The sequence below is a fragment of the Capra hircus genome, chromosome 12, assembly GCF_001704415.2.
Source record: "Capra hircus breed San Clemente chromosome 12, ASM170441v1, whole genome shotgun sequence".
Lineage (NCBI taxonomy): Eukaryota > Metazoa > Chordata > Mammalia > Artiodactyla > Bovidae > Capra > Capra hircus.
The window spans coordinates 17725984-17747225 of NC_030819.1; the positions used below are offsets into that span (position 1 = coordinate 17725984).

Here is a 21242-nt window from a genome sequence, read left to right on the forward strand (position 1 = left end):
TTAAAGTATCGCATTGATAGTTTTTATACTGATTATATATTTAAATGACAATGTTGTAGATATACTAGATTAAAAATGTATTATTTAATGTGCTTACAGAAAATTATAGAAATTCACAGGGATTGCATACATATATGATTCTCATCCTACTTCCGTTGACAACATTGTCATAGACCAATTTCTATTCTTGTTGTTAAGATTTTTTTTTTTTGATGTGGACCATTTTTAAAGTTTTTACTGAATTTGTTACAATACTGCTTCTATTCTATGTCTTGGGTTTTTAGCCCGGAGGCATATGGGATCTTAGATCCCTGATCAGGGACCGAACTCACACTCCCTGCATTGTAAGGTGAAGTCAACCAATGGACCACCAGGTAAGTCTCAGGACCAATGAGTTTGATATCAGGTTTCTGTATTCAGACTAAAACCTCAGCACTTGAAGAGGCAGATTCCCTGTCATTCAGCTTCAAGTTCCTTATCTAATAAATGTAATAATTACCACACATATATCATGGGTTAGTACTTTTAACCCATGTTAAAAGTTAGTACTTTTATTGCATTGATGCAAAAATTAAATGACAGTATGTGAAAAGTACTAACTACAGTGGCTTACAACCACTCAATAACTGTTAGCTTCCATTTATATCAGACGGGAATGCATTTGACAGGGGTGATGATGCTATGATGACACTATTGGAAAACAATTCTAGGCTTTTGCTTGCTAAGGTCCATTTCAGCAGAAGTAAACTTGGGCCGTTTATATGATAAGTAGTAGTAGTGTTAGTCACTCAGTTTGTCCAACTCTTTGTGACCCCATGGACTGTAGCCCACCAGGCACTTCTGTTCATGGAATTCTCCAGGCAAGAATACTGGAGTGAGCTTACATTTCCTTTTCCAGGGGATCTTCTTGACCCAGGGATTGAACCCAGGTCTCCTGCATTCCAGGCAGAATCTTTACTGTCTGAGCCACCAGGGAAGACTATATCTCATATATGATAAGAATGTTCTCAAAGACATTAAAGGAGAGGATTCTTTCCTGGTATCAACATCAGGAATAGCAGAGTCTTTTTCTAAACTATTGGGTTGGCTTTTATCTGATTAAAGAATAAAGTTTAGCTCATAGTGATGGCTAATAGAAAACTCAAAAGCAGGTTTGCAAATTCAAATGCTAAGGAGTCACTAACCATAGGTGAAGCTCATTGATGATGTTTTTTAAAACATAGGTACAATTTGCATGTTAAATGTTTAGAATATTTTATACTTCCACAAAAAATAAAATAAGCTTCCTACTTTTTTTTTCCTTGAAACATGGCCCTATCATCTTTCAGTTCTTTTACTTTTAGTAAAGACATGGGTACAGAGAAACATGTCTATCTTGTGAGGAAAAGAACCAAACGCTGTGATAGGTGGTGATCCACACTGACTTCAGAATCAGACCAATCACAGGAATGGTCAGACCCAAGTCAAACCAGAACACAAATTCTCAAGCTAAAACAAACTCAGCCTGTATATTTGCTCCAGCGGATTTTGCTACACAGGACACAAATCCAGGTTGGTTATATCTTTAGAAATTGCTTGTTGTCATTTAATCGCTAAGTGGTGTCTGACTCTTCTGTGACCCTGTGGACTGTAGCCCACCAGGCTCCTCTGTCCATAGGATTTCCCAGGCAAGAATACTAGAATAGGTTGTCATTTCCTTTGCAAGGGTATTCTCCCCACCCAGGGATTGAACCCTCGTCTTCTGCATTGGCGGGCAGATTCTCTACCACTGAGCCACCAAGGAAACCCTTAGAAATTGTAGAAATCCACAATTTATGTCAATCTTCCTCATTTTAAAACATTATTTAAACTCTTAAAGAAGTCATGCCAAATGAACACATCTGTGAGACAGTTAGAAATAAAGTCCACAGCTTTGCAGTCTGGCTAAGATGGAGATATTCAGCCCAATGGGAAGTAATAGGGAGATCTAATAAACATTTTTCTAGCAGCCTCATCCCAATATCTTCTTTATGGGTACATCTTTTATTTCCATAAAAATTGCTGCTAATTCTTGTTAACTGTGTTGACTATAAATAAACCAAGAAATTCCAATAGCCAAATACATGATACAGAATATATGAAATAGCTATGTATGCTGGCCCTGAGAGTGTAGTGGAGTTAACACCCACACCATCATGTACACACACTTAAACTGCTTACTACAGTTGCTTCCTTCTTTGAGAAAAAATGTCCAGGGGGTGACTGTTTGTGAAGATACCAGATATACTGGCAGCAAGCACATCCTTTAGGTTGTAACACAAAACTTTAAAAATGAGAGTGATTTTTTAATAAAAGTGCTATCAATGAATGTGGAAAAATACTTAAAGTGATAAAAAGTAGAATCCAATATTAAGTATCCCCCATGATTTAAGAATAGGGCTTCCCAGGCGGCACAGTGGTAAAGAATACCAGTCAATGCAGGAGATGCAAAAGATATGGGTTCAATCCCTGGATCAGGAAGATCCCCTGGAGGAGGAAACTGCAACCCACTGCAGTATTCTTGCCTAGAAAATTCCATGGACAGAGGAGCTGGGTGGGCTACATTCCATGAGGTCACAAAGAATGGGACATAACTGAATGACTGAGTATACACACACGATTTAATAATATGTAATATAAAAGCATATTAGGGTTACAAACCACTAGAGATGCAAATTTTGACACTGGTTATCTCTAGGCAGTGAGAATTAAGGATTATTTTAATTTCTTCTTTGTATTCTTCTGCATTGTACCATTTTTTTTTTTCGTTTTGGATGAGCACTAATATGTGAAAATGCATAAAAATATTTTTCTGACCACTAACAACAACTAAGTGTCATTTTAAGCTAGGATGACAGCTTTATTTGAACTCTTTGGGTAATTTATAGAGGAAAAATGTTCATTTGGCTTGAGTGATTAATAAGATCAATTTCATTTCCCCAATTCCCTTTGTCTCAGAATCACAAAACAACTGATGAAATATAAATTGATCAGGAGAGAGACTCTGGATAGCTGAGAGTCAAAGGTCCTATAATTTATTAAATAATGGGCATATCAGAATTTCTACGCAAAAACCTATCACTTTCACACATGAAGGAAAGTAAGAAAGACTTTCAATCTGGATTCTATCTACTCTCTCCCAGCCAAAATGTCAGGGTACTTTTTCTCTCCACTCCAAAGGAGGTATTTCTCGTATCATATGGAAATAGTGACATAAATATTTTATGTAGTTATTTTCTGCCTACAAATGCTGCAGGATACCATGAGGTTTTGCCTTTTCAGTAAAACACTTTATTGGAAGCACAGCTGGGTTCTCCTCGGCCCAGCCTCTAAATTGAGCAACAGAACTCTAACAGGAAAGGACTTCTGCTGAGTGATTGGTTTGCTGTTGTTTGTATTTATTTATTTATTTTTGGTTGTGCTGGGTCTTCGCTGCCTCTTGAGCTTTTCTCTAGCTGTGTTTAGCAGGGTCTACGTTCTAGTTGCTATACTTGGGCTTCTCACTGGTGGTTTCTCTTGTTGTGGAGCATAGGCTTTAGGCACAAAGGCTTAGCAGCTACAGCACGTGGGCTCAGTAGCTGTGGAAAACTGGCTCTGTGGCTCAGCAGCATGAGGGATCTCCCTGGACCAGGGATCAAACCTGTGTCCCCTGCAGTGGTAGGCAGATTCTTAACCGCTGGACACCAGGGAAGCCCTGCTATATTTTAAAGCACGATCAAACCCTATATTTCTGACTAAATGCGGTCCACTTTCATTGAAAACTAGTGAAATAAGTGTTGCCGTACATCTACCTGTATTTTTAGCAAGAGAACTTGTTTTTAGAAAGCCAAGAGCAAAGATGGAAGTTGTAACACTTATTATTTACAAACAGCTCTATTTCCTTGCGGAGAAACTCATATTTATGCCTACTATGAGAATGATATGCAGAATAATACTGTTTCCACAAGGACTGTATTTATGAAAGTCTAAAATATTGAAGGGAGGAGCTGCTTTGATTGCCCAAGTCCTCTGCAAAATGAACAGAGGAAAAGTTTGTCTTCCTGGCTTCTTAAGACATTATGAACTGAAGAGGATTAAATTTCCATAAAATATCTTGTTCTCTGCTGAGTATTAAATATGACAGTGGCATTTTTGACATGCAGCATCTTCCTGCAAGGATGAAAATGAATTTTTAAGAATCTGTTTATGCCAGCCACTTAAGTGTCAGCTGGTGTTAACTTGGAACATCAATTGATTCAGGTTATAGTTTTACTTACCTCTGAATGTCAAAATCACCATTATCCTATTACTGACACTCTGAACTGTCCATTTTCACCTGGGGCTATCCACTTTAGATACAGGAAAATGCAGAGTTTCGATATTGTGTGGGACGATGACTATTTTCTAAGCATCTGGGATTGATCCATTGCGTCTGCACTGAATATCACTCATCAAGATGGAGAGAAAAAATGCATACACATGAAGGCGAAGAACCCGTTGTTTCGATGTGGAAAAACACTTAAAAGTGACAAAAGTAGGATCCAATATCTGTGTTATGTTATCATAAACATAACAATGGAGAACATCTATGGTATGTAATAATATACCCCCATCTTTCTTACAATAAAGTATCTGTATGACCTAATGCCTCCTTTTTAAAAAATACCAATATGTCGTACTCCCTACATAAGTCCTACTTCACTATGTCAGCACGATTAATGCAATATAGCTGTCAAGCTTTATTAAAATTATTTTTGATGTGTATCTTGGCTCATAAACCTCTACAGTGCACTGATATTACCTCAGGGAATGTCCTTGTAACATTGAGTCTCTGAAGATGGGACAATAAAAGAAAAATCCTCCAAACTTTCAAGTTCAGCTATGATATCACAGAGCTGGCAACGTCTCCTGTCAGCACTCTGAACGTGCTTTTTTGCATGTGAAAGTAATTACAGCAGGACTGTTGTTCAAACCTTGTTTCACAGAACCTTCTGGTAGGAAAAGCATAAAGGCATTCAGAGATAAACATCCAAGAACAGAGTCAGCACTGACGCTGAAATATACTGTCAGGTGCGTTTTTCTTTATGAAGCCATTTCAGAAGCAGCATTCTTTGAGTTACAGCACTAGAGTGTTAATCTTGGACCTTTTAAGATTTGTTTAATTGGTACGTTTTAGCAGTGGATATTTCCTATTAGTAACCTAGATGTCCAATTGTTGTGCATATCTTCCATGGCCCCAGAGGAGTTCTCATACTTGTGGAACACACATAAACAGCCAGCATGCCAATCAAAATGGGTTATGGGAGCCCATCATGGTTGGGAACATAGAGAAGGCTCTCCAAGGGAAGAAGGTTAGGGCAAGGACACACAAAGACGGGTAAAGGGAGGCTGAAAACAGAAAGAAGAAGCTCAAACACACCGACAGAATCAATGAATAGAGGTTTACCACCTTCCTCTTCTGAGGGTTATTCTAGAATAGTACTGATACATTTGCAACTATCTGTTTGAGGCTCAAATGCTCTGGACAGGATTTGACTGGCTGTTTGATTTTCCCAGGATGTCATGACCTGATATCTGATCCTACAGGGCATAACCAAGATGCACCTCACATCAAGGAGACACACCATGAAAGTTGAACAACATTACAGAAGATTCCACTGGTGGGGATCTTAGATGTCTCAGCAATGTGAAATTGCTATCAAGATTTCTTTAATGGCTTCAACTTTTGACTTGTTGCAGAATGATCACAACTTCTTCATGAATGGGCTCTATAGACCAGTTATAGACCACGCTTTGTTCAGTCTGTTCTAGGAAGTGCGGGAACAGAAGAGTTAATGTTTCTAAGCAAAAATAAAAATAAAAATAAAAACACCATTCCAGGAAAGATGCACTTGCTAAAGTTCGTAGCAGCCTAACGGCCAAATCAAAGGTCTATTTTCTCTGCCCCTCCCACTTGACTACCTGCAACATCTGTTGCTGCTGATTACCCTATCTCTTGAGCATTTCTCTTCCTTTACTTTCAAAACAATATGCTTTTGGTCATCTGCCTTCTTTTTTTGTATCCTCTTCAAGTATTTATACTCCCTGATGTTTCATCTGATCCTGTTAGCTTTTTTACTCCAGCTAAATGTTACCAGTCCTTGCCAACAAACATGTCTATGTTGTGTGTTTAGTCACTCAGTTGTGTCCGACTCTTTGTGACCACATGGACTGTTGTGCACCAGGGGGATTCTCCAGGCAAGAACACTGAATGGGTTGCCATGCCCTCCCCCAGGGGATCTTCCCAATCCAGGGATTGAACCTAGGTTTCCCACAGTGCAGACGGATTCTTTATCATTAAGCCACCCAGGGAAGCCAAAGAATACTGGAGTGGGTAGCCTATGCCTTCTCCAGGGGGAGCTTCCCATCCCTGGAATGGAACTGGGGTCTTCTGCATTGCAGACAGATTCTTTACCAGCTGACTATGTTGGTGATTCTCAAACCAGTCAGCAGGTAGACAACAGGTACTCAGTTAGAACAAAGAGTGTGCCTGGAAATGTGCTTGATGCTGGAAAAACAATCTGAGAAGACATCGCATTTTATACCCCGCTGATTTGTTCCTTTGTTTCTCCAGATGTGTGCTCCACTCTGCTCCACCTGCTTGGAATCAGGTCTCAGTGGTCACCTGGGCAGTTACAACAGTTTCCATTTCTGCATCCACCAGCAGTTTTCCCCGCTCCAGTTTATCATATCCATGAAACAGAGATTTTCGCCTCTTTCCTAGGAAAGAGGTAAAAATCTGACCACATATTTGTCTTTTGAAAAATCTTAGCTATCACTTCTTGCCAATGTAAGGTCCTTCAAATTCCTTTCCTGGAAATATAAAATCCAAATAATGCATTCCAGACCTCCTGGCCACATCTCAACAAAATCAGGACCTGCCACAATTCATGCCTTTAACCTGCTGGGTCCTTGACAAGGAAGCCCTAGATCTTTTCCTCCTCTGTAAGACCCTATTCATCCTGTAAGTCTGAGTCTGACTATAACCCACTCTGAGGTGCCTTTTCCAAATTCTCAAGGCAAAGGGAAGCATACATTTCTCTTAATTCACACAGCATTCTTCCCACTATCTTCATCTTGATCCTTTGTACCACACTTAAACTTTTATACTTCAGTCCTTTTGGATACACTGTGGTTTTTGTCAGTGTAAATGCTGTTCATCGTTATTTCCTGTTTCTTACAGAACAATGTCCAGTGAAGAGCAGGTGCTCAACACATTTGTCTCTCAAAAGTAATGGAATGCATTTAAGCAAACATCATGATATCATTTATATATGGACTTTGAAAAGGATAACAATGAACTTATTTACAAAACGTAAATGGACTCACAGTCTTAGAAAACAAAGTTATAGTTACCAAAGGTGATAGAGATGGGGTGATAAACTAGGAGTTTGGGATGAACACATACACTCTATTATATATAAAATAGATAAACAGCAAGGAACTACTGTCTAGTACAGGGAACTATACTTAGTATCTTGTAATAACCTATGAAGGAAAAGAGTCTGAAAAAGACTATATGTATAAGTATGAATAACTGAATCTCTTTTCTGTGCACTTGAAACTAACACAACATTGCAAATTAACTATATTTCAATAAAAAAGAAAGGTTACATTTTAATTATGAAAGCAAAACAGACAAGGACCAAAATGTTAATGAAAGAGGAAGTTTTTATTCAAGGGTTCCATCTGAGTTTCCAGTCTTATTTCTGCCTATTCTGTGCTGTGTATTTCATGCCTCAGGAATACCCAGGAGTACTTGCAGCTCCCTGCACTCACCTGTGGTTTCATGTTGTGTTTCTGCTGAGTTTTTGCCTCTGCCTAAAACATCCTGCCTCCCCTACGCTTGCTGCCCTCATCATCTGTGTCAATGTCCACACATCCTTCCACGTGTCATTCAGGCCTCTCTACTATCCTGAAAGTTCCTCACAACCCAAGGTTAAGCTAGATGGCTTTCCTCTCTATTCCCATAACAATTACTGTAGAATTGACATTATTAGATTATAATATAAAAATCATTAGATTTTGACATTATTTGTTTCTGTCTCTCTCCCAATTAGTATTTGTAAGTACTTTAATTTGCATAGTCTTTGTATCTTAAGAACTTGAGATTCTTTGTATCTTAAGATCTTAAGAACAGTACCTGATGTATAGAACACACGGAACTAATGCTTATTGATGAGGCCTTAGCTATTGCCACAATGGCTTCACTTTTACAAGAATCTAATAGGATCAAACGAATGTTGAGTTATTACAACTACCCATCTTGGACTGTAGGAGAGTGAAAGATCATACCTGTTAGATACTGTCAGAACTATGGTTGCCAAACTTTTTCTAGCTAAGTTGCATTGGCACAGAGTTAAAGAACCCCTTACCTTCTCCTTTCTTCTATGAATACAACTTCAAAACTGGATTCATCGGGGAGAAACGTGCCCATTTTATTGGAATTCCAAAAGATAACATAATTTTAAAATAAAATAGCCTAACAAGCATCTGGTGCTTCCCTAGTAGCTCAGACAGTAAAGAATTTGCCTGTAATGCAGGAGACCCAGGTTTTAAACGTGGATCGGGAAGATCCCCTGGAGAATGAAATGGAAACCAATTCTTGAATTCTTGCCTGAAGAATTCCATGGTCAGAGGAGCCTGGCAGGCCACAGTCCATAGGGTCGCAAAGAGTTGGACACAATTGAGCGACTAACATTTCACTTAACAAAACATACGTTATTAAAAACAGACACAAGCTACCAAAAGACCATAAAGAAAGGATACACAAAAAGCTCTTAATGCATTGGAAATAAATGGCTTCATTCTCCTCAATTTTCACTCTCTTAACCATTTTCCAAACCTCCCCCCCCCACAAGCAAGATGTGTGTTTTGCAAGATAATTTAAAATTAATAAGAAAGATTTTCATTGTTTTAATCAAAATTACCAAATAGTTTTCATAAAAATGGGACCTTGTCTCTTCCCTGAAGTCCTCTGTAGAACACTACACATGCTATTCTTCAGGGGAGAAACTCTTTTGTTCCTCTGATCCCTGGACTTGCTCACACCCTTACAATTTCCAGTGCTTATCACAGTACCCAGATCATGGTAAAATTCATACATCTTTAATGAAGTATATTAATAAGCTATTTTTTTTGCTGTTTTGGCCAGTAGTACTAAAGTTATTTTGTTACTATTTTTTTAATCATGAAATTATTTATTGATTGATGGCAAAGCACTTTCTAAATATAATGCCCACACCATCATCATCAAACAACAAGCATATATTATTCATGCTGACTTAAAAGTTGTAAACATAGAAACATTATTGATAGCTTCAAAAGGTTTACCTATTCTTCCTAATATTGTATATTATTGATTATATTATTATTCTATGTTGACAATCATCAATTACAGAAAAGAATACACAGACCACAAAAGAACTAACAACAACAAAAAAATCTTTCATTCTCCTAAGGCCTCTTTGTGGTCCTTTTCATTTCTGGATGACTAAAAAAATTAACTTCAATCAAAAGATGACCACAGAAGCAGCAAAACAGGTCATTTGGGTGACAGGTACAACAGGTGGTCTTAGTTTGTGTCTTAAATTCTATCTCAGAAGCAAAAGCTAGATAGAATATCATTTCCCTTTTAGACTAGCTATATCCATGGCATATTCTTCAGAATAGTTTTCAATTATTATCAAAGAATGTTATGAATGGATGTATTGCATAGCCTTCATTTCATCAAATTTGATGATCTATTTTTTTTTTTTTCCAATCTTGTAATGTACCAACCACAGTTTTGGAAAATGGACTCTCTGTTTATAGCTTTCTAGGTACATGTTGTTAATGCAAGATTGTTTATTCAGCTGGATGGGTCCATTAAGAGGCTCCCCATGTAAAGATACTATTATGGATAGCAGACATAGGCAGGTGTACTGGTCGTACTAAATAATAATATTCTGGTCGTACTAAAGCCAGACTTTCTTTTCAAAGTCCCAATCCACAAGGAATAAAAAAAAAAATTAAATAGAAAAACAGATGCATAATAGATCTAGAGAGAGAGAGAGAGAGAGAGAGAGAGAGAGAGAGGGAGATAAGTGACAGTATTTGGCCACAGTTCAAGTTCCATAGATTCCAATTCCATTATCTACCTAATTTGTCTGGAATGAATCAATCGAATGACTTTCATAGTTAAAGTGGTTGCTACTGACACAATTTATAGCTTTGCCTCATAGACGTCACATTTATTAAAGCAAAAAGATATGAAAGTCATGTCTTTTTTGTTTAAATGCCTTCAAGATGGACCAGTGAAGACACTACAGTCACTTGCCTTCATGATGAAAAATAGAAGCTCGGTCTAAGCAGACAATTGTTATTATCTCTATGCAGCCCTCTTTCTGTTCTTCCCATGTCTGATTAGCTTCAGAGGGACTGATGGCATCCAAATTTCCATTCATGAATGAGTGTATATAAGGAAGTAAGAGTGGTGCTTTCAAAAAGGGATCATACTAAAAAAAATAGTAAGGATCCTCTCTCAAGACTACTATATTATCAAAGATTGCTTTTATGTTCATTTTAGAGCTTTGTCTCCATGCTTACTTGATATCATTTAGCACAATGTGAAACATGGAAAGTGAATGGTCAAATCTACAAACACCAGTAAGTTTGATGAACCATGGAAGGCAGCTCAGGCACTTGAGCATATCTACAGAGATGGAAAGAATCACAGATGAACAATGCCAAGTCTCCTCCCACTTTAATCTCTTTCATTAAAAAATCTTAAACCTGCATGCAGACATACAGAGCACAGAGATTAAGAAACAGTGTTATCAGAAAGTATGGAATCCCCTGATTATCTCTCTTTTATAATACATCGAAACCTGATCCCCAGATGTTATTATTATGGTATCTGTGTTTATTATTTGAAAGTTTTCTTCTTTCTTTTTTTCCCTGCTAAAGAGATAAATTTTCCAATCAAAACAAGTAATTAGAAGTTATTAATGATGCCTTCCTAGATTTAAGAAGTCATTGTAAGAGAAGAGACTTCTCTAGTGGCTCAATAGGTAAAGAATCTGCCTGCAATGAAAGGGACACAGGAGATGTGGATTCAATCCCTGGATCAGGAAGATCCCCTAGAGGAGGAATGGCAGCATACTTCCCTAGAGGAGGAAACGGCAACACATTCCAGTATTCTCGCCTGAAAAATCCCATGGACAGAGGAGCCTGGCAGGCCACAGTACACATGGTCACACAGAGTTGGACACAACTGAGCAACTAAGCACATGGGATCTCATATATATTTTAATTCCTAAATTATGTATTGCTTTGTACTTTTTAAAAATTTATATAAGTGGTATATGACTTGATGGACATGAGTTTGAGTACGCTCCAGGAGTTGGTGATGGACAGGGAAGCTTGGCGTGCTGCAGTCCATGGGGTCGCAAAGAGTCAGACACGACTGGCGACTGCACTGAACTGAAATGGTATATATTCTTTGGGATTTTATTTTATTTTTTTGGTATCAAAAAGATTTTTGTAACTGATTCATCCACACACGTGGCTGTAGTTCACTTATTTTCAATGCTCCGTAGGATTTCAGAAGAGATCATCATTTATGCAGATGGGACATTTGCGATATTTTCACTTTATATGTTATTATAAATAATGTTGCTGTGATTCCTACACATAGATTTGTATACAGGTGAAACAGTGTGTCCAGAGGTTAGAACTGTAGTTTTAAGATATGCATGTATTTGATAGCACGTGCCTGCATGCTCAGTTGCTTCAGCAGTGTCTGACTCTTTGCGACCCCACAGAATGCAGCCCACCAGGCTCCCTTGTCCATGGGATTCTCCAGGCAAGAATACTGGAGTGAGTTGCCATGCCTTCCTCCGGGGGATCTTTCCAACCCAGGGATCAAAACTGCGTCTCCTGTGTCTCATGCATTGTAGGCGAATTCCTTGCCCCTGAGCCACCAGGGAAGCCCCATTCGACAGCACAGGTATTTTCAAACAGTTATTTAAAATTAACTTGTTCCATCCAAAGCCTAGAAAAAGACTTGTGAGATGTGAGATGGCAAGAGTAAGTTCTAAAAATGGTTATGTTGACGTCACCAAATTAGTTCTCTATTTTTCTGGTAAGGAAATTCCCCAAATGTTGTGTCAAAACATTTGCGTCAAACTGCTGTGTTTTGCCAAAGAGATAAATTTCCCAGTCAAAACAATTAATTAGAAGCTATTAATGATGCCTTCCTAGATTTAAGAAGCCACTGTAAGAGAAGAGGCAAACTGCAGGATAAAAAATACGCCCTAAGCCAAGGTGCAGGAGGTAAGTTGTTACAGTTTGTGAATCTCTTTTGGAATTTTGCCTTGAATTCCTTAACTCTTCTACAATCACTTCGCAAATTCCAAATCATTCAAGTAACAGACCACAGGGAAACTTCTGATATATGAGGGGCTAATCCTCAAACACAATTCTTACTTCTCCTCTTAATATAGACAGTCTTGTAATATTTTCTTCTCATCACAAAGAATAGTTTGGTTGCTGTAAGTTATCGGCACCCAAATGGTACTAGCGGATCTGCATCTGATTTAGTCAGCTACAGACCATCTGGTCATCATTAATCAGAAAGTTCACTGATAAAACACTTAAATCCCTAAATCATAAATTATTAGAGAAAAAAAAAAAGTTCTCAGCTTCTAAACCAAGGCTATATATTCCCATCCATCTCTCTCTGTTTCCATCCATCCATCCATCCATCCATCCATCTATTCACCTACTAGAAGGCAGTAACCAGATGTCAGTATGGGATTTATGATTTGAATAGATTAGGGCTAATGATACTCAGGCCAAACAAGTCAATATCTGCATAAAATAGTAAACATTCATGGTCACATGACCACAAACAACATTGCAAGCCCACAGCAGCTATTCTGCAAATGAATGTTGGTCATGAAAAAATCAAGGGAAGAAAGATCTCAGTGTTGCAGAGTACATCTCACCTCATGCCTAGAAAACAAAACCAAACAACTGAAGGTCATACTGCACTGACGGTTGGTCCATGATATCAGTCTTCACAAGGAAGGTGGACGCGTTAGCTTTTGGTAGACAAAGATCTCAAGACTGGGACAGGCAGGGAAAGACAGGGGAGAGGCGCCATTTCCCTGCTGCCCTTAATGCCGTCCTCTGAGAAACAGGAAATAGAGCCATCTGCAAACTCACTTGTGGCTTTTTAGATGGACTGATAGAAAATATTCTCTTACCTGACTGAGACGTCCCCAGAGTAAAATATATGTATCTAATCATTATTCACACTCAGGCAGACTCTATACAAACAATCAGGACTGTCACAGGTATCAATCCACGCTTTTAATTTCTTACCTCATGTGTCTCAAGAGCTGGCAATTTCATTCTTCAATAAAAGCAACGGCTTCAATTTGAAGCCACCATGACTAACATTTTTTTAACAACAAAATCTATCTCTCAAGAATATATGGAATATATATTTATTTCTTATATCAATCCGTATGTCACAGACTTACCCAACTGATCATGTTTCCTCTTATTACTCCACCTGGCCAATTCCTTATTGATCCACTTTTGGGGTTCTTTTCCTTTGGTATTTAGAATGTTGTTGATTTTCAATGAAAAAAATTGTTTTTAACATCAAAGTTATAGGCCATTTGTATTATTAAATCCCTTGTGATTATCTTCCTCAGAGCATTCTTCCAAATAATATTTCCATATGCTCAAGTAACCTTTTTAAGAATTGCTCATTTAAAAAATGGACTGCTATGAATTTTACAAATAGAGTTATAGAGAAACATTTCTTAAGGGTATATACATCTTTCTACCAAGATGTAAATACTGAGGAGATCAAAGTGGAGAAAAAAGAAACATGGCTGGATAGTACCAATAGTTATAAATAATATGTGGCTATTTGGCACAACTCTGCAGTAAGAAAGTAATATTTAGCAATAATCTTTGTACAAACATGACCTTCTTTGGGTGACATAATACCAGACTCCTGTTACCTACTGTTTTAACTTTACCTCTTAAGGTAATCATCTTCCAGTTTATTTGTTGGACAGCCCTCATAAATGGGCAAGCCTATCTCATAAGAGAGTTGAATGTCAAGGAAGAATTTTAAACAAAGGCATATATCCTTTACACAGGAAACAGTCAATGTTTAAAAACAGCAATGGAAAAAGACCCCATCCATTAAAGGTTTAGAGACATCCTCAAGGAAAGACACATACATGTATTAGTGATTTATCTTTCTCATAAGCCCAATGCAATACACAGCATTGAATTACAAAGATAATGGATAACAAAGAATTCTCCACCAGAGTCTACACTTTGTATTCATTAGTCCTCCCTAATCCAGTTGTACAGGTGTCAGCTAAAGGCTCTTCTTTTACTATTAAGGAATTTGCCACATTGACAAGGGTGATAAAGAAGAAATGCCAGGTGCTGGTGTTTTGAGCAACAACTTGTCTCCACTTGCAGTCACCATGAAGACTGTCACCTTGTGACTTCCCGGAGGATTATAACCTCTGGATAGACTGCTGCATGAGTATTTATCGTCCTTAAAACTGATCAGAAATGCCAAGTGGTCATGGTTACAAGACACCTGTTTTCATGCATTCCCTGATAAAAGCTTCCCTGCTGAATTGCTGATAAATACTGACATTATGTTTCAAACCATATGGAATGGCTTGAAATCCTGGCTCCTCTCACACAAAGAATTAAGCTTTGACATTTAGTTGATTTAGCAAGACCACTGTACGTGAGAACTTTTACTTGAATTTTAAAGAAAAAAAAAACACCGGTTTAAAAAAACAGAAAACGGGAAAGGCCGATTAGAAAGACAGTAGAATTTCAATTACCTTGGACACTCGATTTGCAACTTCTCTGCCCACGGTCAGCCCTTGGACAAATGTCCGCGCAGCAATGAAGGCGCGGGTGATCTGAATTTTCAGCTTCCGGGGAACATCTCCAAATGGCTTCAGCTGGTCTGTGTATTTGCTCACACACTCCAGGTAGTCCTCGCTGAAATGATACTGGGGGTTGATCAGCTGAAACATCCGTTCCAGGAGCCGAGCCCAGAAGTCATTGAGCATTTCCTCCAAATTCACATTGCCCCCTGTGTAGTATCTCTTAAGCTCTGTAAAGAGGTCCTGGAACACTTCTGAATTCTGCATGTACAGCATTCCATAGGTCCGTACAAACATATCATTTAGTGACTTTTCTGCATTCTCCAGGAGCTCTCGGAAAAACTCTGCAAATTAAAACAAGAAAGCAGTCATAAACTAGAAAGATATAGGAAGTCCAAAACATCCACTTACCTCAAAAACAGCTACTTCTAATGGTTGTTTTCACAGAAAAAAAAAAAAAAAGTCTCCTGTGATTAAGGTATCAATCAACTGACGAAAATATTTTAAGTGAGATTTGACTTGTATCTAAGATCTTCTCTCAAGGAAAATAGAAGAGCATGAGATTTCTGTTGGAAAGAACATCCATTAACATTAGGAATTTACCATTTAACAGTCTTCCAAAGAAGTTCAATTATTTTTCCATTTGTTGTAAATTTTAGAAAACTCTATTAACTGAATCAGAACATGTGGCTAAGTATTATCATTAATACAATAAATGCATAACTGATAAAAACATTTGCTCCAGTCTATTTAAAAATCTGTTCTAACCACTCATTCAATTAATTTGCTTTTATTTGGAAAAGTTCATAAATGGGATATTCAAAGTAATGAAATATTTGGATCCTTTGGAGTTGTTATATAAAGTAATCAATCATCAGTGTTTAGAGACTCATAGTGTAATTAAATTCACTTAATACTAAAGCTATAATAAACAGAATTTAGGCTGCCATAATGAATCAAAAAGTTATGGAGTACCATATATTATTATGATAAACTATCACTATATAGAACTTGAACAAAATATAGGTATTTGGGCTTTCTGGTTAAGAGGTTCTAAATGAAAAAGAATCTACCAAGAAATGACCGCTTTCATCCTGAAACAGCACTCAAATATTTCTGGGAATAGTTACAGTATGTAAGAAATGGGATGGAAAAAACAATGTCCCTGGGTACTGTTAGAATCGTTGGCCTCATATTGGTCTCCCTCATATATATGGAATCTAGAAAAAATGGTACTGATGAACTTATTTGCAGGGCAGGAATAGAGACACAGACAGAGAGAATGGTGGCATGGACATGGAAAGGGGCAGGAACAGGAAGGGGAGATGAATTGGTAGCATAGGATTGACATATATACACTACCATGTGTAAAATAGATGGCTGACGGGAAGCTGTTGTACAGCACAGGGAACTCAGCTCCACGCTCTGTGATAACTTGGCGGGGAGGTGGGGCATGGAGCTGGAGGGAGGCTCGAGAGGGAGGGGATATCTGTGTGCATGTGGCTGATTCACATTGCAGCACAGTAGAAACTAACAACACTGTAAACCAATTATACTCCACCCTCCCCCCACAAAAAAAAAAGAATAGAGAGGAAATACACACTTCACATGTGTACAAAGCTTATCCATTTGCACTAGAGCAAGCTCAAGCGTTACCCCATTTGGAGAATGTAATTGCGGGTGGGAAAAAGGCTAAGGAAAGATTATGCTTCTGAGTCTGTGAACCCAATTCCCAACAACAGAGTAATTCCACTTTACCTCCCATTGTTTTCTCTTATTCCCAGAAGCTAAGGTCAGTCTCAGCTAATGCAGGGAACAATCATGTCCTGGATACGTCAAGGAACTCCAACAGGCATACAACAAAAATCTCTCTCTCTCTCTTTTTTTTTTTTTATCTGGAGGCTTGGGGGGATTTTTTCCTGAGATGCAGAAGGAAACATCAATGACTCTCTCCTTGGAGTCCACGGGAGCTACACCTAATTTCTTCTTTATCACAAGAAGCACTTGACTTAGCTACATTGAACCATTGTCTTGATAAAATTGTGTCTATAATGGTGATTATTTTGTATTTGTTTTCAAATGTAACTGATATGCTTAAATCTAAAAAGGACACTGTTCAATGTTTATCCTCTTACTATGAAAGAATACATTTTTTCTTCTTAAATACAGAAATTCTATTGCTACAGTCTCAGCAAAAATTGAGGGATTATCTGAAATTCATGGCTTGTCACCCTTGAGGCACCAAATAGTTCTTATATTAATTTTTATCAAATGCTAAAATCAGGCTACATAGTATTAAACCTCTCTAACCTTCAAGGATTCATTAAGGAAAATCAGATGGGGGAAAAAAGTTCAAAACTGTCATAGGATTCATTGGTCAAAATATTTATATGTGCTATGCATGCATATCTGCTGTTGCCTCAGTCATACTATACTACCCTATAGACTGTAGACTGCCAGGCTCCTCCTTCCATAGGATTCTCCAGGAAATAAAACCGAAGTGGGTTGCTATGCCTTTCTCCAGGGGATCTTCCCAACCCAGGGATTGAACTCAGGTCTCTTTCATTGCAGGCAGATTCTTTACCATCTAAGCCACTAGGAAAGCCCTATTTATATATGCTACTTGTCAATGTTATTTATGATTTTATGAAATCAGAAACAGTTTAGAAGTTTTTCAGAAATTTACTAGTCACTTAGATTGTCTTAAAACTGGAAACTATATTAAATTATTAATATTAATACCAAAGTATTACCATAATAAAACCTCTCAGTCTTCAAACTAAAGATGAAAATAGCTTGGCCTTATTCATATAGGAGCAGGTAAAAGGTGTTACAGATTGTGAAAGAAACTATGAAAGAATGGAAACTCACTGAATTGAAAAATACTAATATAATGAGATTGGAAAGTGGATTCTCATCACGAGCTCAGGATAGTCTATTCATTTATCTTCTTTTTGAGGTCAATTATATTGTTGGACTCAGAAATTAAAGCTTAATTTATTGAATACAGAGTACTGCCTTCAGCAATGAATTGTCAGTCATCAATAGTGTGGTCTGGATTTGCAAGAGCTAAACAAAAGAGGGGTTGTTATCTTCTGGTTCGCGTTGCTCTCCAAAGATTTGAGGTATAAATGGTTTACCATAGGGAAGAAAATGTTGTTTTTTTCTTTATTTAAAAATTAATTTTTTTATAATTGGAGGATAATTGCTTTTCAATATTGTGTTGGTTTCTGTCTGTTCTTCTTTTATTGAAAGTAACATTCCTAGTGTTTCCTCTCCTGACATGGGGAAGATATTAGTCTCTGACTACTTTGCAGCAAAATGGTTAAAATCATATTGACCACTCACTGGGTTTTGTGGTTTGTTTCTTTATGCCACAACTAGTAATCATAATGGTAAGAATATAGAAACTCAGTTATCATATTTCCATAAATATGGTTCAAGAAACATTTTTTCAGATGCTAGGATTAAATTCGTGTCTAAGGGTATGTCATTGACTCAGAAGGTTGCTCTTAGTTTCACTGGTCCTCAAAATTCAAGTTATTATTCCTTGTTCAAAATCATTATATGGTTTAGTGATCTCACAGTCAAAGTTAATATTTGGTACTAAAGGATGCTAATACATCAGGCAATTATGACAAATGTTGCTACCTTAAAGTACATTGATCTTAGATCTTATGAAAGATGGGGATCCGAGGTACTGAGGCAAAACTAATGTCCTCCAAAAAATAAGTATACTCATTTCATTTTTAGTATGCTTATAGACTTAAACTTTCACCTTTTGACGGGTGACTTTATTTTATGCTTGAATGAAAACTCTCTCAGCAAACCAAACAAGATGGGGATTAGGAAGACAGTTACCAGACCCATTTTGCTGAGAAAGTATTATGCCCCAAAAGCATAGAGAACAAAACTGAATAACCATATCAGGAAAGAAACATGACTCAGTCTAACCCTTTGCTTAATGAGTAAGGGCAAAGCTCACACTGGATACAGGTTTCGGTCAACAAAATTTCTTATCTGCAAGAAAGAGTTTGGCAGATTAAAATGTTTTTATTTGTTTAATTTTTTTCTTCCCCAATCACAAAAGATACATCAAAGGTGATTGCTTAGGGCTCAGTTATGCTTCATAGATGCACAAAAGAACTTTTTCCAGCCAGCTGTAGCCTCTGGGAGGATTTTATTCATCTAGAGGGGAGATGTAGATGTGAACATCTGTTTGCTGCGGGGCAGACTGCCCCAAGTGGGAGAGCAATCTTGTGGATAAAAACCATCACTGTTCCAAAAGCAAAAAAGAAAGTCAATGCATACCGCTGATGGTTTGGAGAGGCCTCTAAAGGGGCAAAAATCAACTCCCAGGAGCCAAAAGGCGCCCTAAGGATATCTGCGAAAGGCTTCCATTTATTGCCTCCAAATGAATGGATCAAAACGTCAGGTGCACACAGGACCAAGGGGAGGTGCAAGCAAGAGGAGAAAGAGAGGCAGATTGAAGGTTCTCAAGGAATTTGCAGTCTGCCCCAAACAGCAAACGCTAGGCCCGTTTAAGCTGGAAGTGCTGACTAGTTGACATTACCGTAGCAGGATTGGGCATGGCGACCGGATCAAGCAGTGTTCAGCATTTACCTAGAAATTGTAGTGTTTTCCTATCTCTTCTCATGCTCTCCAAACACTCCTCAGTGCCAGATCATTTAAAATTAGTGCTTACGGTTGGTGGTGTAAATTCACGTCATCATAGAACCCAGTGAGTGAAAAGCTCTGGTCACGAGTCGGTGGAGACTGTATCTACGCATGATCACAGCATCTGCCCCACCAGGGAGAGCAGGTCTATTCACTTTGCTTCTGTAAATCCACATATTTGTGTTGAGTTTATTTCTCTCCTAATCTCTTCTTTCTGCCCTCCCCTCCACAAAAGCATGCTCTATCGGTTCAATCAGCTCACAACCCAAGCTTTGGCTAAGATAAACTCCAAGTTGCTGGCATGGAGGGTAAATGATTCAGAAATTGATCTCAGACAAGGGCTATGATTCAGACACAGGAAAGCTATGGTCCTGCCCTCTACCCAGGCCCTTTTCAAGGTTAAGTGAAAAGAAGATTCCTTCACTCTGCACACACCTGTCAACTTCGAGCACATCTTCTCCTTTCAAAGTCTCCTTGCTTACATCATCAACTGATGTGACCACCAGGGAAATGCTGAGTTAAGAGGAGCATTAAAGGAGGAGGAATCCCAGTGCCGTTTACTCTCTTCTCCCGCAGACTTTGCGGGCTAAACACATGGTCCCTAAATAACCTTCTCTCCCCACTCCCTGCAGGGTGAGACTATAAGAAGATTGGTGCTGCTCAGGGAGTCCTTGTCACAAGAAATGTCACCCTTGGCAGATTGCAGCTTTGTGGAATGCATGACTCAGTGCTAATCCTCTACATCAGAGGTCTCTGCCTCAAAATTCCTGACATTTTGAACTGGACAATCTTTTTTTAAATTAAAAAAAAATTTCAAAAATTTAATTAATCATATTTATTTATTTATTTTTGCTGCACTGTGTGGCTTGTGGGATCTTAGTTCCCTGACCAGGGATTGAACCTGGGCCCTCACAGTGAAAATGCAGTGTCCTAACCACTGAACCATCAGGGAATTCCCTGAGCTGGACCATCTTCCTTGAGTGTCTGCTCAGCACACTGTAAGACAATGGGTAGCATGCCTGGCTTCTGCCTATTAGATGCTATTGGCCCATCCTCCCTCCAGCAGTGATGACAAAATTGTCTGCAGACATAACTGTCCCCAGGACATGCTCACTCTCTTCAGTGAGCTCTACTCTCTTGCTAAAAAATCCAAATCCCAGAAGCCTAGAGACAGGCCATTGAAACCTTCCAAGACAAGACCAGCACATTTCTATACCTCATCAGTCTGGTAATTTATTTACAAGAAAATTTCCAGGAGCTGTGTGTGCTTTGAATGAAAGGAGCTGAAACGCACATCATATTCATAGGTAAGCTTGTTAGTGGCCAAAACTACAATCTGCATGTAAGGCCTACCATAGGGCAGGCCTTAAAAAGTAGTGACTAGGGAGCAAATAAATAGATGGTGAACATGAGCACCCAGTGAAATACATCCTGACTCCATCTGGATGGGGCTCCTCTTAGGAAGTGATAACGTTGCGGCCCTGCCTTAGAGGGAAAGAAATCCTACAACTGCATCTTAGAGCAGACAAAACTGATGTGCCCTCTTGTCATCCTTCAAACTCACGTATTTCAGGTTCAGTTCAGTTTAATCGCTCAGTCGTGTCC

The 21242-nt window shown here is 38.4% G+C and overlaps 1 protein-coding gene and 1 non-coding gene across 2 annotated transcripts in view; both read right to left on the bottom strand.

Moving 5' to 3' along the window:
* GPC6 (glypican 6) overlaps positions 1-21242 on the bottom strand; it is a 1225779-nt gene that overhangs the window by 590535 nt on the left and 614002 nt on the right. The window contains exon 3 of the mRNA XM_005687698.3: positions 14913-15304. Within this exon, the coding sequence (XP_005687755.2) occupies positions 14913-15304 (392 nt within the window). The remainder of the gene's footprint in view (positions 1-14912; positions 15305-21242) is intronic.
* Positions 20518-20589, bottom strand: TRNAE-UUC. The gene has a single exon. It is a non-coding gene; the product is annotated as a tRNA-Glu (tRNA).